The 27,787-nt window shown below is 42.6% G+C and overlaps 2 protein-coding genes across 9 annotated transcripts in view; one reads left to right on the top strand and one right to left on the bottom strand.

Moving 5' to 3' along the window:
* The first annotated feature begins 658 nt into the window (after positions 1–658).
* On the top strand, positions 659–23,504 carry LOC144280633 (uncharacterized). The gene is made up of 6 exons (XM_077842884.1): positions 659–789; positions 1,190–1,421; positions 2,147–2,329; positions 9,430–9,502; positions 11,036–11,162; positions 14,977–23,504. Exons 3-6 carry the CDS (start codon positions 2,280–2,282, stop codon positions 16,488–16,490), a joined length of 1,764 nt encoding a protein of 587 aa, XP_077699010.1. The 5' UTR covers positions 659–789; positions 1,190–1,421; positions 2,147–2,279; the 3' UTR covers positions 16,491–23,504.
* LOC144280680 (uncharacterized) overlaps positions 1,314–27,787 on the bottom strand; it is a 47,035-nt gene continuing 20,561 nt past the window's right edge. For 3 of the 8 annotated variants that reach the window (XM_077842974.1, XM_077842994.1, XM_077842963.1), the window contains 2 exons: positions 23,346–23,428; positions 17,237–20,056 (listed from right to left, as the gene is read on the bottom strand). In XM_077842974.1, the coding sequence (XP_077699100.1) occupies positions 19,771–20,056; positions 23,346–23,428 (369 nt within the window). In that variant the 3' untranslated portion in view covers positions 17,237–19,770. Of the gene's footprint in view, positions 1,580–5,734; positions 5,890–17,236; positions 20,057–22,169; positions 22,384–23,345; positions 23,429–27,787 lie in introns of those variants that run through there. The other 5 variants (XM_077842984.1, XM_077843012.1, XM_077843004.1 and 2 more) reach the window with 3 other exon arrangements.

Raw genomic sequence — 27,787 nt, 5'->3', positions numbered from 1 at the left:
TGAGGTCCTGCCTCCTCCCAGTGACCCTGATTTTTAAATACTATTTGTATTGCCCAATCCGGACTATAAAACTCATGACTTGTCTTCAGATTTTTTTTCCCATGATTAATTAAAAAATAGCAAAAAGAGGGAACTCCTGGGTGGCTCAGTAGTTGAAGGCCTTTGACTCAGGTTGTGATCCCAGGTCCGGGGATTGAGTCCTCATAGGGCTCCCTGTAGGGAGTCTGCTTCTCCCTCTGACTATGTCTCTGCCTTTCTGTGTGTTTATCATGAACAAATAAATAAAATCTTAAAAAAAAAAAACATTAAAATAGAAATCAACGCTATTAGAAGGAAAGGAAAGGGAAGGAAGAAAAGAAAGAAAGAAAGAAAGAAAGAAAGAAAGAAAGAAAGAAAGAAAGAAAGAAAGAAAGAAAGAAAGAAAGAAAGAAAGAAAGAAAGAAAGAAAGAAAAGGAAGAAAAGGAAGAAAAGAAAGAAAAGAAAAGAAAGAAATCAACGCTATTTTCCAGAAGAAACATGACTCAAATTTGCCTAAACCCTAAACACCTGGCAGAGTCCCAGGCCCCGCCCCCACGCCAGCCCCGCCCCAGCCTAGCGTTATTTCCCCCCAACGCCTCATCTCTATGGTTACCACCCGCCTCTGAGGCCCCGCCTCCCCACCCGCGGTCCCCGCGCACGCCTCTTTTCGTTCCGTGCCCCGCCGGGGGCCTGCCTCTTCCCTCTGCGCGTGCGCAGTGCTCTACAGTCTCGGAAGCGGGTTTCGGGGAGCGGAGGCCCGTCTGTGGAGAGTGAGTCTCGTTTTTCTTGTTTAAACCTGCGCCTCGCAGTCCCGCTTCTTCATCTCCGGGGTGCGGAGGGCAGGTAAAATCCCTGCACCACCTCCTCCAGCCCAAGAAAATTCAGACACTCCCTGGGAGACCGGGGGCGGGGGGGGGGGGGCCGGTGCTTCTCTTAGGGTTTGAAATCCGCGAGGTGGTCCGCGCCCTGCTCGGCCCCTAGAGGGCAGCGCCGGCCGGTCCCTCGGAGCAGCGGGCCCTCAGCTGGGCCGGGAGGTTCTGGAGAGCCCAGCCCTTCCCGGGACCCACGCACTTCCCTCACCCCGCGTCCTCCTCAGCCTCCCCCCGTCGGTCCCCGCCTCTGCCCACCTTGTGTTGACGTGGTGACTAGCAAGGGCCTGTCTTGACACAGACCGTGCACCCCGCCGTGGATAACGTGCTCTCGTGGGAGGCGGGCATCGTATTACATCCCACTCCTGGGTGGGAGGAACCCGGAGAAGGAGAGGAGCTGTCCACCGTAAAAAAACAAAAGTGAGTCACTTTACTAGCAAGATGAGTTTATTCTGGAAGAAGCAGAGGAATTGCAGTTCGGGACGTGCATGGAGTGGTGAACCATCGTAGGCGAGTGGGGAGAGAAAAGGAAGGTCAGTCTTTTATTTTTAGATGGAAATTGGGGAGGATTGCTTTAATTGGAGAAGAGCAAGAGTTGGTGGCGGTTTTTCAGTGGCTGCAAGTGGTGGTTAGTGCGTTTGTTGCTGAGCAGGATGGGATCTTCTTTTTCGTACAAGCAGAAGAAGAAAATCTGTAAAAAACAAAAAAAATGCCCTCCTTTGTTAAAATAATTCTTCTTCATGCTGGTAAAGCAAGCTTCAGGGCATGGTACTTGGCTCCCACTTCAGGGCTTCCCTACTCTATTTATTTATTTTTAAAGATTTTATTTATTTATTCATGAGAGACACAGAGAGAGGCAGAGACACAGGCAGAGGGAGAAGCAGGCTCCATGCAGGGAGCCCGATGCAGGACTCCATCCCAGGACCCTGGGATCACGACCTGGGTGACCTGGGCGAAAGGCAGACGCTCAACCACTGAGCCACCCAGGTGCCCCTCCCTGCTTCATTTTATTTTATTTTATTTTTTTTAAATTTATTTTATTTATTTTTTATTTATTTATGATAGTTACAGAGAGAGAGAGAGGCAGAGACACAGGCAGAGGGAGAAGCAGGCTCCATGCACCGGGAGCCCGATGTGGGATTCGATCCCGGGTCTCCAGGATCGCGCCCTGGGCCAAAGGCAGGCGCCAAACCGCTGCGCCACCCAGGGATCCCCCCTGCTTCATTTTAAATGAGGTTTCCTTATTTATTTTCACAAGACCTGCTGAGAGAATTATAGAAAAATGAACAAAGAAGAATGAGGGAGAACCACAAACAGATGACATTGGGAATAGCAGCAGTTGGAGAAGAGAAGATGGAGAAATTTAGAGTAAGAAGGAAATTTCCAAGGAGATGATGAAGAGCAAAATGTGGAGAAGAGCCCTCAATGTACAGGAGCATGGGTAACAAAGGGGGAGGCCCTTCACAGGCAGTGAGGGGAGAGGTTAAAAGAGTTGGAGTCTTGGCAGGGACGCCTGTGTGGCGGAGTTGTCAAGCATCAGACTCTTGGTACCTTCTCAGGTCATGATCTTAAGGACTTTGGATGGAGCCTCAAGTCCAGCTCCATGCTCAGAAGGGAGACTTTTCAGGATTCTCCCTCTCCCTCGGCACCCCACCACCACCACCCTGCGCCCTGTCTGTCTCTCTCTAAAATAAATACATCTTGGGGCACCTGAGTGGCTTAGTCAGTTGGCCATCTGCCTTCCCCTCAGGTCATGGATCAAGCCCCACATCGGGCTCCCTGCTCTCAGGGGAGTCTGCTTCTCCCTCTTCCTCTGCCTGCCGCTTCCCTTGCTTGTGCTTGCTCGCTCTCACTTTCTCTCTCTCTCTCTGTCTCTAATAAATAAAATACGTGATCTTAAAAAACAAAAAAGGAGTATGGCAGACAGAGAGTGTGGAGCTGGAGGAAAGGAGGGAGCAATGGGCTACAGGAACAGAGAGAAGAAGCCAACCAAGCTGGGGGTGCCAGACAGTGGGGACAAAGGGAGATTAGCAGAGAAAGAGCACAAAAGGCTTATGCATTTGATAATTATATCAGAAGATAACTTCTATTTGCAATCCTTGTTCAGTGAAGAGGGCAGAGACTTGGGTCACCTTTCTCCCTTTGCCTGGGCTCAGAGCAGAAAAGTGGGTCAAGAAATGACTGTCACTACACGGTGCCTTTTTCTTTTTTCAAAGATTTTATTTATTTATTTATTTGAGAGAGAGAGCACAAGCAGGGGGTGCAGCAGAGGCAGAGGGAGAAGCAGACTCCCCACTGAGCAGGGAGTCCAGTGTGGGTCTCAATCCCAGGACCCTGAGATCATGACCTGAACTGAAGACAGACTTAACCGACTGAGCCACCCAGGCACCCCTACACTGTGTCTTTAAGGAACATTAAAGTGTTGCTTTTTTGTAATAGCTGTGCTATACTTTACTCTCCCTTATTCATTTATATTTACATCACTTTTCTTTTTGAAACTTGAAATAAATCTTGGTTATTTAAGTTATACTTTTCTATAAAAAATTATTTACTTCTGAAGTAAGCTTTGGAGCCATCCTATAAACAGTCGATGGCATTTTCTAAATATGACCTTGCCTTGCCATTTTAAAAAATTTTGATCTCATATTTCTTTTTAAAAAAAATTTTTTAACTTTCTGCTTTTTAAGTTAATTTTGTCTAGTTCAGGCTGAGATCTGCCAGCTCTCCTCTCTTTGTCATGTATATTGAGAACATTTTATGGTATCTGGTAAGTAATTATAGATTTTTTCCAATGTGTCCTTGGTAAATATGTCAGTCTTCTTTTATCTAAGTGGAACCTGGTTTAATCTTTTACTCTGATACTCAATTTTCTTACATTTTGTGTTGATCTATTGAAACAGTGGGCCATGAGTGGACCAGGTAGATATTCCTCTCAAGTTCCTCTTGTCCACTCTTTGCAAATGTTGAAGAATGGGCTGATTTATTTGGAAATGTCAGCTAACATACCCATCTGATGAGGAAATTTGTGACTATCTTGTTTCTGTAGGTGACCCTCCTACAATGTTTACAGCAGTGATTCCTAGGTGTCCAAAATTCTGTATTTTGTAAATATTTTACTGTGATGTTCTGGAAAAGAGAAATTTATTGCCTGAGATCACTGTGATCATATCTTTAAATAAGTTTCCTAGGGAAGCCTGGCTGGCCCAGTTGGTAGAGCATGCAACTCTTGACCTCAGGATCATGAGTTTGAGCCCCATGTTGGGTTTAGAGATTACTTAAAGAACAGAAAAGTGGGGCACCTGGGTGCCTTTGGCTCAGGTCATGATCCCAGGGTCCTGGGATTGAGTCCTGCATCAGGCTCCCAGCAGGCAGCCTGCTTCTCTCTCTGCCTATGTCTTTGCCTCTCTCTCTGTCTCTTATGAATAAATAAATTGTCTTTAAAAAAAAAAAAAAAAGAAGAGAAAAGAAATAGGTGTCTCCTTTGTTGAGACATGTGAAATATGGTCCTAGAATTTTTAAGAAAAGTGATGCAGGCAAACCCTGCCCACTGGCCCCATCAGGCCACCATATGAGAATTCAGTTACATCAAGTTCTGCTTACCCAGCGCTGACCTTCTCAGGATAACTTGATGAAATGACTCCCTTGTAGGCCTCCATGAGCCCACCCCAACATGGAGATGATGGACTACACAGAAACGGATTTTGAGCAACACTTAATTGATTAGCAAATTCAATGCATATCTTTGTGTAGCAGTTCTTGGATGGAGTGCCCAGTTGTCATTAGAATTTTAAATAGGGGGCAGTATGTGCCTGGGGAGCTCAGTTAAGCATCTAATTCTTGATTTGGGGTCAGGTTATGATCTCAGGATTGTGAGATGGAGCCCCACAGTGGGTTCCCAACTCAATGTGGAGTCTGCTTGAGATTCTCTCCGCTGTCCCCTCCCCTGTGTACATGCATGCCTGTTCTCTCTCTCTCTCTCTCTCTCTCTCTCTCAAATGAATAAATAAATCTTAAAAAAAAAAAAAAAGAATTTTAAATGGGTCCCAGTCCTCCAAAAGTGAAACATAAAACATTAGTATGGAGGCAGAGACATAGCCTCCAAGTCCTAGACCATCATCATGTGTCTATCTCTGCAGCAGGAGTAAATCTGTAGGCAGACGATGTCACTTGCTGGCACTGAACCCTCTACAGGCCTCCTGTTATCATCAGGACAAAATACAGATTCCTCACCATCGCTACACAGCCCTGTATGATCAGGGTCTCCAGCCTCATCCTGGGAACTTCACAGTGCACACAGCTCACTCTGCCCCAGTCACATTCATCTTCTCTCTGTTCCCAAATACCAGCCTTTTCTGTCACAAGACCTCATCCCTGCCCTTCCCTTCTGTCTCTAAATCATCTTGGCTCCGGCCCTTTCTCCTCATGTAGGTTTAGGCTCAGCAATGTGTGTCTAGCCTCTCCCACCCATCCTCTGCAGTGCCCTTCCCTGGCCAGCTGCCATGTTCTGCAGGTTGAATTGTCTCCATGTCAATCACCCAATATGAGAAAAACTCTCCTCCTTTGACTGAAGTCTTTCCTGTTTTCCTTCCACTGGAGGGCACACAAGTTGGCTGCCTCACCTTCTCTTGGGGTTGTGTTTAGATGCTAGGGCTCTGGATTGGGCTGAGTAGTCCTCAGGAAGACCAAGGAGCTAGGGCAGGTGATGAGGACAGTGCCCATATTTGTTCTGGAAAATTTAATACATTGATCTAAACCTCCTGTGGCTGCTTATTTTACTCAACATAAGAGCAAAAGGATGTACTGAAGCCTGGAAAGCCCTGTGGACCAGGGGTCCCCAATATTTTACCTGTGGTATCACTGCCCTCTGCCAGTTCCTGGGTTGTCCTTGCTGAGCACATCACAGGGAACAGCTGCATCTTGGGTGAGGGCTTTGCCTTCTAGCAGTTGATCTGCTCAGGGTCGAGGATCCTAATTTCCCTTTTCCTCCTCAAGGTCAGGAGCCTAAGAGGGCACAAAATAGACAGACTGAAGAACTAGAGATTCTTGTAATTTGCTGTGAGTGGGGAGAGGAGGAGACCTGGTGGCCTCTGTTAGGAGATCTGTGGGCTTCTTTCTCTGACATCCTCATTGGACTCCCATGTTGTCCCCAGTTGCTCACAAGTGTTCCCAGCAGGGCCAACCTCTTGATCTCCATATTGGAGGCCCAGTGGCCCTCAGTGTGTACTTGTGTCCATTATTGCTGCAGAGCCTGTGTCCAGTGGTCCCTGTGCCTTAGCCCAGTTCACTCGTGTGCAGGAAGAGGAGAAGATGGAAGTGGCCTAGAGGGTCTGCAGGAGCCATGTGGGAGCAAGTGTGGGCCTCCAGATGGCCCAGTGAATGGTGTGTGCACATGTCCCAGGCTCGGTTGTAGGATCGAAGGATGTGTGAAACTTTGGGAGGGGTGTCTCAGTTCTAGCGGGAGCACCCAGAAGAGGGCTTATAGGTATTTGGGGGGCCTGCATGGGTCCATTCAGGGTGCCGTTGTCACAGCTCAGGTTCCCTGGGACACAGAAGCTGAGACTGAGATTTGCCTGCTGGATTTAACTGGGAGACTCAACATGGCACCCAAGGGAGCATGATGGGAGTGGGCTTAGAGACACATTACTCTATGCTGCGTTCAGAGGGAGGGCTGGCCACAGCAGATGGCACCTTGGTCCTGAGTGCATGGACCCAGGAGGTGCCACCCAGCATCCACTCCACATAGTGACCTCTGTGGGGTCTTTGCAAGAATTATTCATTGACTTTTTGCAAGAATCATTGTCCAATACAGAGGATTTGGAGAAAAGGTCTCAGAGAACCTTCAGGGGATGACTTTGCTATTTTGGATTATTCTGCGTTGCAAGTTAAGAATGATTCAAATCTGTTTTGGGAAATCTAAATGAGAATTTGCAGTGTTTTTGGAAGATGTCGAGGTCTTGTTGGTATGTGCATCCTTGTAGACATCTGTTGAGAGGGAGGAGAGTGGTCTGAATGAAGGACTCTAGGCTGGCTGGATGTCTGTCTGTCTTTCTTTTCTTTCTTTTTTTCCTTTTCTTCCTTCCCTTTCCCTTTCCCTTTCCCTTTTTTCCCTTTCCCTTTCCCTTTCCTTTTTTCATGTAAGCTTTATGCCCAACATGCAGCTTGAATTTACAACCCTAAGACCAAGAGTCACATATTCTCCTGACTGAGCCAGCCTGGTGCCCTGGACTCATGGCTTCCCACTCCCCCCTCTGCTCCTGGTCAGCTCCCCCTACCCTCATGATGAAGACTGTTCCAAGGACAAACAAGACCCATACATATTTCAGTCCCCCATAAGAAGGCCACGCCAGAGGATGTACCAACATCACTGTGGGCCTGAGATTGTTCCCCAGTTGCCAGCCCCACTCAACATCTCAGGACCATATGGCATCCTTCCTCCACTGCATCTTCAATTTGTACATCTCAGGAATCATCTCAGTCCATATACACAGAGGGAGATTTTGCCCATCTTTCACATGCGCATGCACCCCCCTCAAAGCTTTGTACTCACTGTCTTCTTGCATTTCTAAAACAAAACATTCTGTTAACTAATTTCACTGCTAGTTAAAACTCTTTTCTGTAATCCCTTTCCTTTTTTTTTTTTTTTTAATGTTTCAAGTTTTTATTTAAATTCTAGTTAGTTAACCTGCAGTGTTAGGTTAACTCCACCTACAGTGGAGTATTAGTTTCAGGAGTAGAATTTAGTGACTCATCTCTTACATACAACACCCAGTGCCCCTCACAAGTGCCCTCCTAGATCCCCATCATCCATTTAATTTAGCCCATTCCCTTCCCACCTTCTGCTCCCTTCCAGAACCCAAGCCGCTGAAAGTTGGCTTTTACTGTCTTCATATCTTGTCTCCACTTGTCATAGGAACCCCATCCGGTCAAGCCTTCAACAATCACTATGCCCCTGAGACTTTCTCTTTCAGAATCACCAGGGACCCCATTTCTCAGCCCAGGATTGAATCTCCTGGCTTCATCCTGCTTTTCCTGTCAGAAGCAGGTGGCACATGAGACCACTCTCTCTTCCTTGACACATTTTTCCTTGGTTTGAGGACATCCCACTAACCTTGACTACTCTACCTACCTTTTGGTTTTCCTGATCACCTCTCACCATCCCTGCTGGTGTCTGCTGAACTGCCTGGTCTCTGAGTGTGGGGCACCCCACAGCTTAATCCTTGTACCTCTTCTCTGTCTACCCCCTGCCTTTCCTCATCACCTCATCTCCTGGCTCTCAACATCACCTGCATATGTCCCAGTTTCCCCTCTCCTCCAGACTTCTGCCCTGAACTCCATCCCATGTCCAGCTGCCTCTACATCTCTGCTGGAACACCTGGGGCATGTCCATCTTATTTGTGCAGAACTGGCTCAAGCTCCCCCAGTCACCCTCCTCCTGCACCCCCCACATCCAGGTTAAGGGTGACCCTGTACTTCCTGAGGCCTAAATGCACATCTTGGCGTGATTCTAAGTATAAGATACTATATTATTTGTAAATGTTTTAATGTATAAGATGAAAAAAGTTTGATGTTTGCTTAAAGTGAGAGGAGGAATACATGTTTTCTAAACCTGCTTTCAAGATGTGAGAGGCAAATGTTGGAAGACCACGCCCTTCCCCATCTGCTACCCCAGCTGCCTCTCTGACCTCCTCTCCTGCTGGTCCCCTCCTCACCCTGCTGCAGCCATGCTGGCCTCTTCCCCTTCCTCGGGGCCAGGCTTGCTCCTGCCTCAGGGCCCTCCCAGGACCTATCCCTTTGCCTGGGACTGTCTGGCTCCTCAGATGCAGGTGGCAAACAGCGTCCTCCCTCGATTCCTCGATCTGATACTATCTTCTCTGATACCCCTTGATTCCCTCCCTGTTTCCTCTGCCCCTTTCCCTTCCGGGTGTGGGCCCTGGTGACAGCAGGCTCCCGGGGAGACCAGAGCCAGAAGGTGGGAAGTGTCTGGGCTGGCCTGTGTGCTCCACCCAGCTGCACCCTGGATGGCTGAGTCGTTTTGCAGATACCATTCTTGTGCCCTCTCCCAGAGATTCCCCTTCCATTGGTCAGGGGTGTGGGGGGATAGGGCCCAGCCTCAGTTCTAGTAAAGTGTCCCAGGTACTCCTGATGGGTCTCCAGCATTGAGCAGCAAAGCCCTGGGTCCTCCATTTCTGAGGCTCCTGATCCAGGAAGCAGCTCCTGATCCAGGGAGAGGGGAGGGGGCCCTGCTCTGTGTGGGGTGTGGTCAGGACGGGTCTATGACCTGGAGGGGAGTGTGGGTCCAGCCCAGGTCCCCACTGCTGCAGTGAGGGGGGGACTTCCCCAGGGCAGGGGCCAGTTGTGAAGAATGTGCTGGGAACACTTGTGTTGGTGTCTGGAGGGGTTCATGGTCCCTGAGTCTCCTCCTGTGGCAGTGGCAGCAGGGACTAGTTATCTCCCCAGGGAGAGGTCTTCCTGTGTGAGGTTGTGGTACAGGAAGGACAGAGATTGATTCTAAGCATTCAGCTGCATATTCTTGACCCTCAGGACTGAATTCTCAAGACTGATCTTGTCTGAGGAAGAAGGAGGAAGGGAGGAGTCAGGCATGGCTGTTTGTCAGGTAAAGTCATATTGTTGGTTGTTTTTCCATCTCTCCCTCCTACTGTGCCCTTCTCTTCTTGGACTCACTCATCTTCTCTGACTCTGACGTGTCCACCTGAGCTGTGTGTGTCCACACTCCCCAGGCCTTCCCTCAGTCCCTCTCCTCTCCACATAGATTCCATCTCATGGTGCCCCAGTGATGTAGAGCCTGTGAGGAAGCCCTTTTCTGTCATGGAGAGACGAATCCTCTTATTTCAGTACATTTAAGTGTATATATATGTGTGTGCATGAATGCATGGATGTGCAAGCCCATAGTTTTTAAAAAGACATTATTAGTACTTCATAAGTAAATTATTGTTGAAGAATTTTCTTACAAAATTTCCATAGCTATACACTTTTTCTACACTAACACGAGTTAAATAGTATAAGAAGAGTGACTTTTATGTGCACATGTATGCATATATAATGATCTCTATGTTGGTAGCCTTAAACTTGTTTCAAATTGTCTCAGGGAGCCCTCTGTCAGTTTACTTTTGATGCTGTCTGTTATAGATGTTTAATTGTTTAGGTTCATTCCAGAGCCTAAACATCTAGGTTCAGATGCTTGTTCTGCCATTTCTTAACATTTGACCTTGGGTGGGTTTCCAGGAATCACAGGGGTCTCCTCAGGAAGATGGGAACAGATCTGTCTTTAACAATTGATGCTGTTACAATTAGTTCCTGTGAAGCATTTAACATAATGCCTAGCACTTAGTTCGTGTAAAACATTTAGCATGATGCCTACCACATGGGAAGTATTCAGGACTCTTATTCATTACTGTTGCTATCATTATCACAGTTTCTAGATTCTGGCCTCTAAAGCCATGTGGACCTTGTCATCTCTGAAGATACCACTCATGCTGTAGCTCATTCATTTATTGATATCATTATGTACAACATGATAAGTAACACTTCTTATAATCATGTGTTGGTTTTCTATTTTTTAAAAGTTTATTTTTTTTAGTAATTTCTACACCCAATGTGGGGTTCAAATTCAACCCCAAAATCAAGAGTCACATGCTTCTCTGACTGAGCCAGCCAGGCACCCCTGATTTTGTATTTTTATATTTTTTATATTGTCCACAAAAATGAAAAAAGCCATATTGATTGAGAGACCTTCCTAACCTCTTATGGAAAAGTATAATAGAGCAAAATAAGGGTCACATAACTTGCTCAGGACTACCTTATGTGTTGGGACGCCTGGGTGGCTCAGCGGTTGAGCGCCTGCCTTCAGCCCAGGGCATGATCCTAGAATCCTGGGATCGAGTCCCACATCAAGCTCCCTGCATGGAGCCTGCTTCTCTCTCTCTCTCTGCCTAGGTCTCTGCCTCTCTCTGTGTCTCAGGAATAAATAAATAAAATCTTGAAAAAAAAAAAAAAAGGAATACCTTATGTGGATCTGTGAGAACACCCACTTCATCTGAATTGATCCTTATACATCTCTCCTCTTTTCATATATGTGAAGATAAGAACTCTCTCCATAGCTCCTTGGTGAAATGTGTTCTCATTTCAGGGATGGTTGACCTTCAGGGACGTGGCCATAGAATTCTCTGAGGAGGAGTGGGAGTGCCTGGACCCTGCTCAGAGGGCCTTGTACAGGGACGTGATGTTGGAGAATTATAGGAACCTGGTCTCTCTGGGTGAGGATAATGTCCCTTCAGCAGTGGGGATCTGCCCTTGGGTATCTTTGCATTTTCCTTTGTTTGCCTCATGGGAGCCCCTGCCCTGCTTGATTGAGATTGAAGCCTTGTTGATGCAGAAATGAATGGGGCATCTGGACTTTACATTTACACTTTCTTCAGATGATCTGCGCACTTAATCAGGCAGGTGCCAGAGCTTAAGTATGCATAAAACCTTATGAAAAACTTAAAATATCCAGTTCCATTTTTTTCTACCCCCAGTGCTATTGATTCACTAGTTCTCAAAGGACATCAAAACATTTGTATAAACTATTCTTTAAGTATTCAGAGGATATTCAGTGGCTGGATGAATTTTTGAAATTATTTTTCAGCTTTACTGAGGTATAATTGATGAAGAAAATTGTAATATAAAGTGTACACCATGATGATTTGATATACACATATATTGTGCAAGGATTTCCATAATCAGGTCAACACACATTACCTCACTTGTTTTCTTTTTCTTTCATCTTTTTTTTTTTTTTTTTTTTTTTTTTTGGTGAGAACACTTAAGTTCTATTCTCTTAGCAAATTTCAATTATATTATCAACTCTAGTCACTAGTTGTACACTAGCTTCTCAGACCTTATTCACCACATTGCTGAAATTTTGTCCCCTTTTATTAGCATCTCCCCTCTGCCTCACCCTCAGCAGCCATGCATCCTACCTTGTTTCTTTTTTTTTTTTAATGATAGTCATACAGAGTGAGAGAGAGAGGCAGAGACACAGGCAGAGGGAGAAGCAAGCTCCATGCACCGGGAGCCCGACGTGGGATTCGATCCTGGGTCTCCAGGATCGCGCCCTGGGCCAAAGGCAGGCACCAAACCGCTGCGCCACCCAGGGATCCCTCCTACCTTGTTTCTAAACGTGACTCCTTCCCTTGTCATCATGCTCCCTTCCTGCTAAATATCTTCCATTTTTTGCTCCACAGCTGTACTATAATTACTTCAGTTAAGATTGGGACAGCCTGATGGTTTTTGCCATGTCAGTTCCTTCTTTATTTCTAAGGTCAGAATTCTAACTGTCCTGGTACATTTATCTTCCCATAGATTGGCACATACAGTTGCTTCTCTCATTTGCTCATTACTTCCTGCCCTCCACTCTTGACCTTCCTTCCATATGGTCTTTCTTTACATGGTTCCTCAATCTGGATGGACGACACTATTGCTTACTAGCATATTGATTTTGTACTCTTGAACACCCTGATTGTACCTTATTCCCAAAGGACCCTTCACCAGCCACACTACTCTCACTGTATAAGAAAAGATCCCTGTTTATCCATCGTATCATTGTCTCAGGACAGTACGGAAATCCATATATGCAGAGAGGGACAGGGTACTTAGGATGGCTGAGTGACACTCTTAGCAACATAACACAGCTCTGGTGTCTCCATCGAAGTATTTATTTCTGAGCTCATGATCTTTACTGTGACTTACAGGCAGTCCTGCATAAGAACACATTGTCTGAACCTGCAGGCCCAGGTCAATCCTGTTTCTCTAACTTACTTTCTCTATAGATAGAGGTTAGAAACAGAAACCCCGTGTGTCTACTGTCCCTATTTTAAAAATAGTGATAATTTGGGGGTACTTGGGTGTTTCAGTCAGTTAAGGATCCAACTCTTGATTTTGGCTCATGCCTTGATCTCAGAGTCATGAGTTCAAGCCCTGCATCGGGCTCCACACAGGGCATGGAGCCTGCTTTAAAAAAAAAAATAGCAACAATTTACCTCAAGGCTTTTTTTTTTTTTTAAGATTTTATTTATTTGAGAGAGAGACACACAGCACACTAATGAAAGGAGAGGAAAAGGGAGAAGGAGAAGTAGACTCCCTGCAGGAAGCCTGGTAGCAACATGGGGCTCGATCCTAGAACCCCGGGGATCATGACCTGAGCCGAAGACAGACACCTAACTGGCTGAGCCACCAGGTGCCTCTTACTTTGAGACTTTTAACCATGTTAGCACTATTAGAAGGTTTAGAATATTCCATGTTTTATAGTAAAGTCTCAGAAATTCCTTTGTTTAGTAAGATATAGCAACCTTCTGTCACGATTTTAAGCAGTTGGTCTTTTGCCTGTGTCTTGGTTCAGCCTGCCATAACAAATACCATAAACCAGATGGCTTAACTGGTAGAAATTTATATCTCATAATCCTGGAGACTGGCATGATTAGTGCTAGTCAGTTCAATTCCTGATGAGCATTCTCTTTCTGGTTTAGAACACTGTCTTGCTGTGTCTTTGCATGGTGGAAAGAATGAGAAGTAGCAAATACCCCTCTCTCTTCTGATAACAGCCCTAATCCCATTCACAGTACTCCACCCTCATGACCTGGTTACCAGCAAAGACCCCACCTCCAACACCATCGTGTTGGGGTGGACACAGGCTTTCAGAGCATGCAGCCTGCATTATATTTTGTATGTTTTTATTCTGTAGTTTTGTCCAGTGTTTGATCTGACCTTAGTTAATAAGTTTTTCATGCACAAGCTCTTTATTACATATAGTTTGTGTCCAATGAACTAGAAAATTAAAGAACACTGCATAGATAGGGAATTGCTCTATTGCTTTGCTGTTACATAACTGCAGGCATAAAATCATAATTATGGTTTATGGGGCGCCTGGTTTGCTCAGTCGGTGGAGCCTTTGAGTCATGGGTTCAAGGCCCACGTTGAGAAGAAGATCACTTAAAAAAAAAATCATACTTGTGATTTCTGACTCTTTCCCTAGTTACTCTTCTTTATAATATTAAGTGTTTAACTGACTTGGTACTTCAAAAGTGAGTGGTCTTAATACAAATTCCAGTTCTAATACTGTGTGCTGGTCTAGAATAGAAGCCTTTTTTTCTTAGAAGAGATTTGTTAAGAATTACACAAACTATAATTTTGTATAATTGTGGTTACTTATTTCTGTCCTGGTTTCAGTACAGGTTACTAGAATATTAATTTTCATGATTTGTGGACGATGATTTTTCTGAATGTATAATGCAACACCACTTGTTAATGTTAAAAGATGGCCATTCCAAGTGAATATAGTTTTATAACCAGTATTCAGAAAAATACTTTTCTAACATTGTTGGATTAAATGCTTCCTCACTTCCTCAGTGCTGCTACAGTTCTCCAATTCCAAATTACCATTTACTAGATTACTCATTAGATAAGTTTGTTTGGGATTATTTACCATTAGAGTATGTCATGCTATGCTTTAGCATGAGTACACAATAAATATGCAGTAAATATATATAGTTTTTTATCTCTTCAAATATGAAATAGCCATATATTTTCTGTGAAGTGGTATGTGATAGAAAAATACCCCTTCTTTTTTTTTTTTTTTTTTTTTTTTTTTATTTATAGAGACACAGAGAGAGAGGCAGAGACACAGGCAGAGGGAGAAGCAGGCTCCATGCAGGGAGCCTGATGTGGGACTCAATCCGGGGTCTCTGGGATCACGCCCTGGGCTGGAGGTGGAGCTAAACCCGCTGAGCCACCAGGGCTGCCCAAAAATACCTCTTCTTTCAGGGCTGGCATAAGTTTGGCACACTGATTCTTTTCTTTTTTTTTTTTTTGGCCATTGATTATTGAAAGTAGGCTTCTCTAAAATTAATTTGAATTACATGTAATCACCCTTTTATGTTAAAGGATCCTATTTCTTTTGTGTTCCTAAAAATTGAAGAACACAATTCCATTTCATAACTGATTAAAATATGTAATACTTTTGGTATAATGTGTTTTTCAGTATAGAATTTTTCTGTAATTTATGGGAAACCTGTGGTTCTTTATATCTTGTAGATATCACTCCCAAATGTATGATCAAGAAATTACCACCAAAAGACAACAGTAACATAGGGGAAGTATTGCAGGCAGTTATATTGGAAAGACATAAAAGCTGTGACACGGAAGATTATATCTTCAGAGCAATCCAGAAAAATATTCATGACTTTGAGTGTCAGTGGAGAGATGGTGATAGAAATTACAAAGCAGTGCTTGTGACCCTTAACAAAAATCTCACTGGTGGAAGAGTTCAATGTGGTAGAAGAGATGAAGGAAATAAGCCAATGGAAAACAGATTTGGACTAAGCTTCCAGTCACATCTGACTGGAGTGCAGGTACTTCAAACTGAAGGGAAAATATATGAATGTCACCAAGTTGAGAAGTCTGTCAGCAATGGTTCTTCCATTTCACTATGTCCAAGAATTATTCCTAGTGTCCAAACCAACATTTCTAATGAACATGGGAATGATTTCTTGCATTCTGCATTACTCACACCAGACCAGAAAGCACACATTAAGGAAAAACCTTATGAACATGATGAGTGTGACAAAGCAGTTAATCCCACTTTACACCTCAGTAGACTTCAGATGATCCATACAGGAGAGAAACCATATAAATGTGATGTATGTGGGAAAGTCTTCAGTCACAACTCACACCTTGCATGTCATCGAAGAATCCACACTGGAGAGAAACCTTACAAATGCATTGAATGTGGCAAGGTCTTCAGTCGCAATTCACACCTTGTACGTCATCACAAAATTCATACTGGAGAGAAACCTTACCACTGCAATGAGTGTGGCAAAGCCTTTAGTGAGTGTTCAGGTCTTACTAACCATCAAGTAATCCATACTGGAGAGAAACCTTACAAATGTAATGAATGTTGCAAGGTCTTCAGTCAGAGTTCAGGCCTTGCAAGTCACCGAAGAATTCATACTGGAGAGAAACCGTACAAATGTAATGAGTGTGGCAAAGCCTTTACGTATAGCTCACAACTCACTAACCACCAGGTAATCCATACTGGTGTGAAACCTTACAAATGTAATGAGTGTGGCAAAGCCTTTAATCAGAGCTCACATCTCACTAGACATCAGATAATCCACACAGGAGAGAAACATTACAAGTGTGATGAATGTGGGAAAGTCTTTAGTTATGATTCACACCTTGCACGTCATCGCAGGATTCATTCTGGAGAGAAACCTTACCAGTGTAATGAGTGTGGCAGAGCCTTTAGTATGTATTCAAGCCTTACTTATCATCAGGTAATCCACACTAGAGAGAAACCTTACAAATGTAATGAATGTGGCAAGGTCTTCAGTCAGAGTTCAAGCCTTCCTAGTCATCGGAGAATTCATACTGGAGAGAAACCATACAAATGTAATCAGTGTGGCAGATCATTTATTCAACGCTCAAACCTCACTAGACATCAGATGATTCATACTGGAGAGAAACCATATAAATGTAATGTATGTGGAAAAGTCTTCACTCAAAATTCAAGCCTTGCAAGTCATCTGAGAATTCATACTGTGGAGTAACAAATGTAGTGAATGTGACAAAGCCTTTATTATAATTTCAAGCATGAATTGACATTAGAGAGTCCACACTGAAGAGAAATCATAAATGTAACATATGTGGCAAAGAACTTACATAGGCTCACAACTCATTAGACATCGGAATATACATCTATGATGAAACCACATTAATGTAATGTGCATGCTAAGGCTTTTACCCATGAATCAAAACTGCAGAACATTACAGGACTCATACTGGAGAGTAACCTTACAATGTAATGAATATGAAGGCTTTTTGTCAAATATTCATGCCTTTGATATCATGCAAATATTTATACTAGAGGAAAACCTACAAATTTACTGGACATATAAAGGCCTTTAAAGCAACAGTATATCCTGGGGATTCATCAATTCATAATAGAACAAATAGTTCATAATAGGAAGAAGTCTTAACAAATGTAATGAATATTTTTATATTTCTTCCATGAGTTTCACAACAGAATCCACATCAGAGAATTCTTTTGAGGAATAAAATGACTAAGTCTCAAGTTCTCTCAATTTCACCTGAGATAGTACATACTGCAGATTTTTTTTAAATACAGCATACCACAGAATAAAGCTAAAATGGATTAAAACGCCTGATGGGAAGAAAGATACATAAAGATATAGCAAAGATATATAGATCCCGAAGATATTATTCCATGGTATCTTTTCTAAGTCTTTTCTAGTTTAAAGTATTGTTTTACATTTTACATGTAAAGTTGTGATCATTTTTGAGCTAATATTTGTACAGGTGTGAAGTTTTTGCAGAGATTCTTTTTTTTCCCCTCTCCGGTATGAGAAATCAACTGGTCCCACATCTTTTTTTTTTTTTTTTTTTTTTTTAAACTCTCTCTTCACTTAATTTCCTTGGTACCTTTGACAAAGCTCAGTTGGAAGTACTTGTGTGGGGCCATTTCTGGGTTCTCTATTCTTTTACATTGATCCCTATGTTTCTTACCCCACAAATACAATGTAGTCTTGACTTCACTGTATTAGAAATATTGAATGATTCCAGCGACCTTATTCTTTTTCAGATGTTTTTGCTATTGTAGTTCCTTTGCCTTTCCTTATAAATTTTAGAATAATCTTGTTTCTGTCTATATCTTGATAGAAATTGCATTAAACCTGTGTGTCAATTTGCAATCATTTGACATCATTTCTATGTTTTATCTTCCAATGACTGTGGTATATCTCTATTTGTGTGATCTTTTATAGATTTTTAGCATCAAGATCCTGCTGGTGTTTTTTTAAATTAACCTATGTTTGTACTTTTCCCTTTTTGAGCAATCACACACATTGTGTTTTTGATTTGTTTCCATGTGTTACTTGCTATTGTGAGGCAATAAGAATTTTAAAAGATTATATTTATTTATTTATTTAAAGAGAGCATGGATGGAGAGAGGGGCATAGGGAAGGGAAGAAAGACGATCTCAAGCAGACTGCACTGAGCATAGAGCCTGAAATGGGGCTTAGTCTCACCCCATGTCATGCTTAGTCGTGAGATCATGACCTAAGCCAAAATCAAGAGTCAGACACTTAAGCAACTGAGCCACCCTGGCACCCCAAGGTAGAATTTTTTTTAATGTTGGTCTTGTGTCCTCAGAATTTACTCATTTCACAGGGCACCTGGCTAGCTCAGTTGGAAGAGCATGCAATGCTTGATCTCTGGGTCATGAGTTCAAGTACCACATTGGGTGTAGAGATCACTAAAAAATAAACTTAAAAAAAAAAGAACTGACTAATGTCACTTTATATATTTACAGGTTCTTTGGGCTTTTCTATGTATACTGTTTCATTAGTTTCCTAATGTGGCTGTAAGAAATTACCACAAACTAAATGGATTAAAACAATAAAATTCTCTTACACTATTCAATTTAAGACCTCTAAAATGGATCCACAGCACTGTTAAACTTCTTGATATTCCAGCGAAGAATATGTTTTCTTGCACTTTCCAAGTTCTGGAAACTGCTTATATGCTTTGCTTCATGGCCTACTTCTACCAAGGTAGTATCTTGATATCTGTCCATCCTGGTTCTGTCAGAGCAACAACTTCTCTAAGTCTCCAATTCCAACTGGCATCTTTGTCACATCCTGATTATATCATGTCTATCAGATAATCCAGGATCATCTCCCACCTCAAGATCCTTAACTAGGGCACATTTGCAAACTCCCTTTTGACAAAGAATGTAATCCTCACCGTTTACAGAGATGATATACCTATCTTTTGTGTGTGTTGGGGGGTGGGGTGCATTCATCCTACTGCAACTACATAACCTTCCATGGATGGGTACGCTATTACACCTTCCTTTCTGGTCTCCACTTTTCTGTCCTTAATTTAATTGGCTTTAGCTTATATTGACTAGCAGGGATAACAGGACATTGACACCTTATCCCCAATCTCTGTGGAAGAATTATTCAGTCTTTCACCATTAAGCCTGATGTTCACTGTATAATAAGGTTTTATAGCTGTTCTTTATTGAGTGGAGGAAGTTTCCCTCTATAGGTTGAGTTCCTTGTATAGTTTGAATATTAACACCCTAGATATATAGTGTGCAAATATTTTCTCCTAGAGATTGCCTTTTCATTTTTTTTTTTTTTAAGATTTTGTTTACTCATGAGACACAGAGAGAGAGGCAGAGAGACAGGCAGAGGGGGAAGCAGGCTCCATGCAGGGAGCCCGACATAGGACTCGATCCCGGGTCTCCAGGATCACACCCTGGGCTGAAGACAGTGGTAAACCACTAAGCCACTTGAGCAGCCCTGCCTTTTCGTTCTTGATGGATTCTTCTGCTGTGCAGAGACTTTTAAGAATTTTTTATTTTATTTTTTTACTTATTTGAAAGAGGGAGAGAACATACCAGAGAGAAACCACAAGTGGTGAAAGGGAGAAGCAGACTCCCTGCTGAGTAGGATGTCCAACTCAGTGCTCGACACAGGGCTCCATCCCAGGACCCTGAAATCATAACCTGAGCCAAAGCAGACACTTAACTGAATGAGCTACCCATGCACCCCTGTGCAGAAACTTCATAGTTCAATGTGGTCACACCCATCCATTTTAGCTTGTTTCTCCCTGTGCTTTTGGTGTCAAATTCAAGAATTATTCCACAGGCCAATGTCAAGAAATTTTTCCCATTTTTTTTTCTAGGAGTTTTACAGTTTTCAGGTCTTGCACTTTACATTTTTGATACCTTTTCTAGTTGATTTTATGTGTGGTGAGATAAAGGTCCATTTTCAACTTCTGCATGTGAATAAAGAATCCAATTCATCCTGCACCATTTATCAAAGAGACTATCTTTTCCCTGGTGTGTGTTTTGGCACCAGTTATGCATATCGGTTGGCTATAAATATGTGAGATTATTTCTCCTCTGTCTAACTGGGGTCTTGTAGGACCTAATAGAGAATTATCAGTCCAGTTTCCCTCTAAAATAGCCTTAAGGAATTGGGCCCTCTCACCCCTCCCATTTGCCTCATCCTTACGTTGTCCTTTCTCAGAACTGCTTAGAATGGGGTTGGTGGGGGGTTGCTCCTGCCCATCAATTGCCAGGCACCTAGTTGCAAATAAAGGAGTACAAAGAACTTAAAATTTGGTAAGTGAATTTGTAGAGTTTTTGTTGCTTTTGTTGTTATAACCTATGTTCTAAGAGATCCTTGTAGCACCAAGTCTTCTATTCCTAGAAAGTCCACGGGTTGCTCCACATGTCAAAAATAGAAGTCATGAATACAAATGAACAAACCATCAGAAAATTCCCTTGGTGCCATTTCTCTCTACCCCCTCTCTTCATGCTCATTTGTTTTTCTAAAGTAATTTCTATGCCCAATATGGGGCTTGAACTCATGACCCTGAGATGAAGTTGTATGCTCTACCAACAGAGCCAGCCAGGTGCCTCTCCATTTATATTTAGCTACCAACACACTTAAGATAATTTTTAATCATCAACAGTAGGGTGAGCTGTTTCACCCACAACACTACTGAGACCAAATGTGTGGGGTTTTCTCTACACCAATTCTCCAGCTCTCCTGACATCAGGTGGGTGTCATATAATTCAATTCTGAAACCAACTGCTTGGAATTAGTACAGATCCCAGAGATTAAGGACTTGGTCTCACAACACTGTCTCCACTTCAGATGCCAATCCCAAGTCCTGGGCTTCCTGTACTTCTGACCTACTAACTCTAAATAGCTACACATTCCAGTATATTCTTAAGGTAGGAGTGATATAAGGGATCATTTCTCAATTCTTTATTCCTGACCTTAACAGAAATACTTATAACATTTGGCCATTAACAGAAGGCCCTATGTTCATTGCAGTTAATCTACAGATCAGATTAACTTTCTTCCTCACCCTATGTACTGAGCATACATTTCTATTTTAAATATAATGGAGTGTTGAAATATTTAAAGTGCTTTCCTGAAAATGTTAGCATAATAGAGATATGTTCTAATCACATCACAGTAGAGTGTATTACACCACAGTCTATTAAAATACAGGCATTACTGGAGTAAAACCTGCTTAGTCATATTGTATAATGATTCATTTTGCATCAAAACAAGTCAAACTGCTTTCTTTTTTATGTCTAAATATGAGGGATATACTAGCAATACTAAAAAACTTTCATGTTTTCTTCTGTACTGAAAAAATGTAAATGAAGAGAACTGGCAATACTTCCAAAGAAGTGGGAACGTTTCTTGTAAGGTGTTGAATATTTCAAAATTTCCAAGTTATTTATGTTTTTCTGAACATTCTAAAAGATTTTATTTTATTTAACGAAGAGCACACACAAGCAGAGAGAGAGAAGGGGGGGAGGTAGGCTCCCTGCTGAGCAGGGAGCTGGACATGGGGCTCAATCCCAGGACCCTGAGATCATGACCTGAGCAGAAGGCAGACGCTTAACTGACAAAGCCAAGCCATTTTTCTAATTCTTTTAAATTCTAGTTTAGCAATCTATATTTGTGGAAATTATTCTCAATTTTCAAATTAAGATATAGTTCTTAGTAATTTCTACAAGTTTTGAAAATCTCTTATTTAGTATTCATGTGTCTGCACATCTCAAAATCAGTATTTCAGAAGATCTATTATATCAATTTTGATAAGACATTAGTTTTATGTCTTTATGTCTGTTTTTCTACACTCCATTATATTTGATACAATTCTCATTTCTGCCTTTGTTGGATTGACACTATATCTTTTTTAAAACTCTTGAATTGGACTTGTACAACCTAAAATGCCTAGTGATGTATGTAATTTTTAATGTAAATTTATGGCTAACTTATTCCCTCTAAATACTTTTTCATTAAATAAATACCACAAGTTTGTACAAGAATTTTCTTGTCTTTTCATATACAAAAACTAGTTATCAAAACAGTGACTATCTTTTAGGTTTTTAATATTTTAAAATTTCTGAAAGTATAGTTTTCCATATACTATTATTTGACATATGATAAACATCTAATTATAAAATATCCTATGGTTTTTGAAAGTTTGTGATATTGTTGCAAAATGAACCTTTTAGAATCTCTAAAAGAAAGGATTTTTTTTTATTGGAGTTCAGTTTGCCAACATATAGCATATCACCCAGTGCTCATCCCGTCAAGTGCCCCCCTCAGTACCTGTCACCCAGTCCCCCCCCGTCCCCCTGTCCACCTCCCTTTCCACTACCCCTTGTTCGGTTCCCAGAGTTAGGAGTCTCTCATGTTCTGTCACCCTCACTGATATTTCCCACTCATTTTCTCTCCAAGAAAGGATTTTTTAAAATAATTTTTTAAAGATTTATTTGACAGAGAGCAAGAGAGCACAAGCAGGGGGAGCAGCAGAGAAAGAAGGAGAAACAGGCTCCCCACTGAGCAGGAATCAATTCCAGGACCCTGGGATCATGACCTGAGCAGAAGAAGGCAGATGCTTAACCAACTGAGCCACCCAGACACCCCTAAAAAACATTTTATTCAAGCCCAATTTAGGACAGCTGCCCCAAATCAATATTGTTTTGTTCCATAAACATAAACAAAAACACTCAGGTTATTCACCCTCACTCTCACCTCTGCTGTTGTGGAAATGGTAAAGGTCTCACCATGGATATATTAAGTAGGAGACATGGGAGTCCAAACTCACTCCTCTGCTTCCCTCAAGCTAACTAACATCACTTAATACACAATATTCTACCTTCTAAATATCCTAATTCCTACTTGGATTTTATCTCGTCATATTTCCCAGCTGTCTCCTGAACTCTAAAAATATCCTACAATGAGATACCATCTCATACCTATTGAGACAGCAACTATAAAAAATTAGGGGCGCCTGGCTGGCTTAGTCAGAAGATCATGTGACTCTTGATCTCAGGGTTGTGAGTTCAAGTCCCATGTTGGATGTAGAGCTTACTTTCAAAAAAAAAAAATGATCTTTTTTCTTGTTTATCTGTGTCATGTCAATTTGATTCTTAGCCTAACTAGAAGGTCTCTGAAGGTAGAGGAAACTCTTCTTCCCCAATAACCCCAAAGAACTAAATAGATTCAATGTGACATTTGTACAAGTATGTTCAGAGCAACATTATTCGCAATAGCCAAAAGGTAAAAGCAACCCAGGACATTCATGGACACATAATGGATAAATAAAATGCAGTATGCAATGGAATATTAGCCTTAAAAAGGAAGGAAATTCTTGTGTGTGCTACAAACTTGAGGTAAGGTTATTGCTAAGTAAAACAAGCCAATAACAAAAGGACAAATACTGTGTGATTCTATTTGTATGAAATACTTGGAGCAGTTGGATTCACAGAGCCAGAAAATAGAATGGCATTTGTCAAGGGCTGGGGGAGGGGAATCGTTTATTGCGTACATACTTACAATTTGCTGGATGGAAAGAGTCCTGGAAATGGATGGTGGTGATAGTTGTGCAACAGAGTGTGCATACGCTCAATGCCACTGAACTGTACAGTTAAAAACAGTTAAAATGTTAAATTTTATGCATATTTCACTACCATTAAAAATAATTTAAGAAACACATCCCGAGAAATTTTCTGTGTGTTTTTTTTTAAAGCTTTTATGTATTTATTCATGAGAGACACAGAGAGAGAGAAGCAGAGACAGAGCAGAGGGAGAAGCAGGCTCCATGCAGGGAGCTGGACATGGGACTTGATCCTGGGCCGAAGGCAGGCTCCAAACTGCTGAGCCACCCAGGAATCCTTCTGTGTGTTTTTTTAGAAAAAATATTTTACTTTTAAGTAATCTCTACACCCAACTTGGGGCTCAGACTCACAATATCAAGGTCAAGAGTCACATGCTGAAAAAAAAAAAAAAGTTACATTACATTCGCTATTTCCTGAGCCAGCTGGGTGCCCTGACATCTCCTGTGTTTAGTTTATTGCCTTATTTTCATCATTTAGCTGATTCTTGCCATAAGATACAGGAAAAAAATGTATGGCAATCTCTCCCCACTTATAAACAATCAAATGACAAGGTCTTCTCTTAGGCTTGAGGTAAAAACACATAGTTGACCTTCAGGGTCATGCAATATCTGATACCTTATTCCCTCTTCCTGATCCATCCTAGGCGTGTGAATCATCAAAACCAAAGGCTCAGGGCACCTGGGTGGCTCAGGTCATGATCTTGGGGTCCTGGGATTGTCATCATCGTCATTGTTGTCACCTCCCTGCTCAGTGGGGAATCTGCTTCTCTTTGTCTGCCTCTCTCCCCAGCTTATGCACGCTCTCTCTCAAATAAATAAAGAAAATATTTTTTAAAGGTTTTAAAAAGCTACAAATAGTGTGGATGTTATTTTGGTCAAGAAGAGTCCTAGTAACGAACTAGGGGTGGTGGAACGGGAGGTGGGCGGGGGATGGGGTTGACTGGGTGACGGGCACTGAGGTGGGAACTTGATGGGATGAGCACTGGGTGTTATTCTATATGTTGGCAAATTGAACACCAATAAAAAATAAGTTTATTTAAAAAAAAAAGAGTCCTAGAGCAGTATCCTGAACCATTTTGCTTCGTAATGTTTGTGTTGCTCCATTTACCAAACGTGCCTGAAAAAAATATATGTAAGCATGTGCAAAATCCAGCACAGGTACAGAGAGATACCAGTGTATTTGGGAGCTTTAACTTTAAACTCTATCCGTGTGGCATTTCTGGGACTGATGGTGGTCACCAGGAAAATATGAGACAGGTGGTGCTGAAGAACACATCCCTGCTACTCTGTGAACACAGGAAAAAAAAGTTTGCATCCAGAGTCACCAGGGAAATGTTTCAACCCCAAATCTGTCATTGGGTGGGGCCTATTATGCTTTATATAGTGATTAAAGTAGAGTCACTAAGTAATGTTTTGTGTGCAATAACTGATTGAATCGTCCACTTTCTAAATAAGTACTGTTGTTTTATTATTTTTCCAAGTGAGGAGACCCTAAGCACAGCGTGTACAACCACTCTAGCTCACATCCTTCCAGATAGCAGCATCAGAAACTGGATTTGTGTTTTCTAGCTACAAAGACAAGTATCTCAATCGTGATGCTACATGAAAAAAAGTAGTTTTACTCAGGTCCTCACCTCAACATCTGGACTTAATTTTGCTGCTATCATTTGCCATTTTTAAGTAATTTGATCTTCATGAGTAATTGTGATTCTGGCAATTTTATAATTATGTCTATAAGCTTATCGTATTTTTTAAAAAGATTTTACTTAAAAAAAATAAAAAAAAATAAAAAGATTTTACTTGAGAGAGAGAGCATGGGTCGGGGGAGGGAGAGGAGAAGCAGGCTCCCCGCCCCCTCCACCCCGCTGAGCAGGGAGCCAGATGGAGGGCTCCATCTCAGGACCCCAGGATCATGACCTGAGTCGAAAGCAGACACTTAACTGACTGAATCACCCAGACACTGCTATAAGTTTATTTAATAGGCCAGTGTTACCTATGAATATTTAAAGATGCAAATAAGCTGATAATACTCTGACTACCATAAAATCCTATAGAAAGATGATCTAAAATGAATGTTGGGTTTATAGGGACAAAAATGGCCCAATATTGATGATGGTGATAGAAAAGGTGTCCATCCTTATCCCTGGAACAAGCATACATGGTGGCAATCACCAAAATCTTTGTACTACCACATGGTGGGCTAATATCTGGATTTTGAAACATGTAGAGGAGACAAAATGTGATTAAAATAGAGGCTATTTTTAAATATTATTGATTATATATGATATAATGAAGGAGGACTAAATGAAATTCTACTAGGAATGACATAATAATTATTGAAATAGATTCTTCAAGACAAATATTCAAAATGACATCAAGAAGGCATGGAAACAAATGCATTGTATAAGTTTAAATAGTAGATTCATTGTGAGCTTAGGACTGCTATCTAAATATTTATTTTGGGGGGTGGGGCAAGATGGCGGAGAGGTAGGGTCCCCAAGTCACCTGTCCCCACCAACTGACCTAGATAACTTTCAAATCATCCTGAAAACCTATGAATTCGACCTGAGATTTAAAGAGAGAACAGCTAGAACTCTACAGATAAAAGAGTTTGCACTTCTAACAAGGTAGGAAGGTGGAAAAATAAAAAAGAATCAAGTGGGGGAAGGGGCTCCCCCCAGGAGCCGGGCTAAGGCTGACAGCGAAAGCCTCCTGGGACAGGAAAGCCCAGTCCCAGAGAAGCAGGAACTTTAAAAATCCACACAGTATTCTTTCCCACAGAAAGGTGCTCAGCAGGGAACTTGGGCTGAACCGCAGGAGGGGCAATGGAGTCTCCAGTCTCCCAGGGTCACTAACAGAGGAAGTGCACCGGGAGGAGAGCCTGCCACAGACCCAGGGCCGAGCTCTGTAAAGGGCTAGAGCACGCGCCTGGTGGGACCTTAGGAGAAGCTCAGGCAGCGGCTCCGGGGGAGGGGGCTGCGCCCTGCTGCCTTCAGGAGCCCTGGCCCCAGGAGCACAATTCCAGCAGCACAGGCCGCGGATCCCTGGGCACTGAGCAGACACAATCCAGGATCCTGCGCTCCCCCCGGGACAGGCAGAGGCGTGGAGGAAACAGGACAGCGAGGACTCTCCTGCCCCTGGGGGCCCCCAAGCCATGCAGGTCAGTGCCCCCAGCCTCTGGAGCATCCAGACCAGTGCGGACTGGGAGACTGCGGTAGTTACTGCGGGAACTGACCCCAGGGCTGGAGAGCTGGCCGCTGCCAATGTTGTTGTTCCTCGTGGTGTCACCCTGTGCCTAAGAGGGAGGGCCGCCAGGGAACAGGGGCCTCACAGGATAAACACTCCCACTGAGCCATGCACACACCTGAGAATATGCACAGCAGTCCCCTCCTCCAGAAGACCAGCAGGAAGGACAGGGGAAGGGATCCCTGGGTGGCGCAGCGGTTTGGCGCCTGCCTTTGGCCCAGGGCGCGATCCGGGAGACCCTAGATCGAATCCCACATCGGGCTCCCGGTGCATGGAGCCTGCTTCTCCCTCTGCCTGTGTCTCTGCCTCTCTCTCTCTCTCTGTGTGTGACTATCATAAATAAATAAAAATTAAAAAAAAAAAAAAAAAAGGAAGGACAGGGGAAGAGCAAGTTCCTGGCCGAGCACCGCTGGAAAGCTCCAGGGGAAGTTGAGGGATTTACAGTATATAGAACCAGAGGATACCACTCCTTGTTTTTGTTGTTGTTGTTGTTGTTTTGATTTTTGTTTTTTTTTTTTCTTTTCCCAGTACAACTCGTTTTTAGCCACTCTGAACTGAGCAAAATGACTTGAAAGAAGAACTCACCACAAAAGAAAGAATCAGAAAAAGTACTCTCTGCCACAGAGTTATAGATTTTGGATTACAATTCGATGTCAGAAAGCCAATTCAGAAGCACAATTATAAAAAAAAAAAAAAAAAAAAAAAAAAAAAAAAAAAAAAAAAAAGAAGCACAATTATAAAGCTACTGGTAAGGCAGCCCGATTGGCTCAGTGGTTTACCGCTGCCTTCAGCCCAGGGCATGATCCTGGAGACCCAGGATTGAGTCCCACGTTGGGCTTCCTACATGGAGCCTGCTTCTCCCTCTGCCTGTGTCTGTGCCTCTCTCTCTCTGTGTCTCTCATGAATAAATAAATAAAATCTTAAAAATAAAGCTACTGATGGCTCTGGAAAAAAGCATAAAAGATTCAAGAGACTTCATGGCTGCAGCATTTAGATCTAATCAGGCCAAAATTAAAAATCAATTAAATGAGATGCAATCCAAACTGGAGGTCCTAATGATGAGGGTTAAAGAGGTGGAGAAAAAGTGAGTGACATAGAAGACAAGTTGATGGCAAGGAAGGAAGCTAAGGAAAAA

This window comes from Canis aureus, chromosome 1 (genome assembly GCF_053574225.1).
Source record: "Canis aureus isolate CA01 chromosome 1, VMU_Caureus_v.1.0, whole genome shotgun sequence".
Lineage (NCBI taxonomy): Eukaryota > Metazoa > Chordata > Mammalia > Carnivora > Canidae > Canis > Canis aureus.
This window is presented reverse-complemented; position numbering and strand designations above follow the sequence as displayed.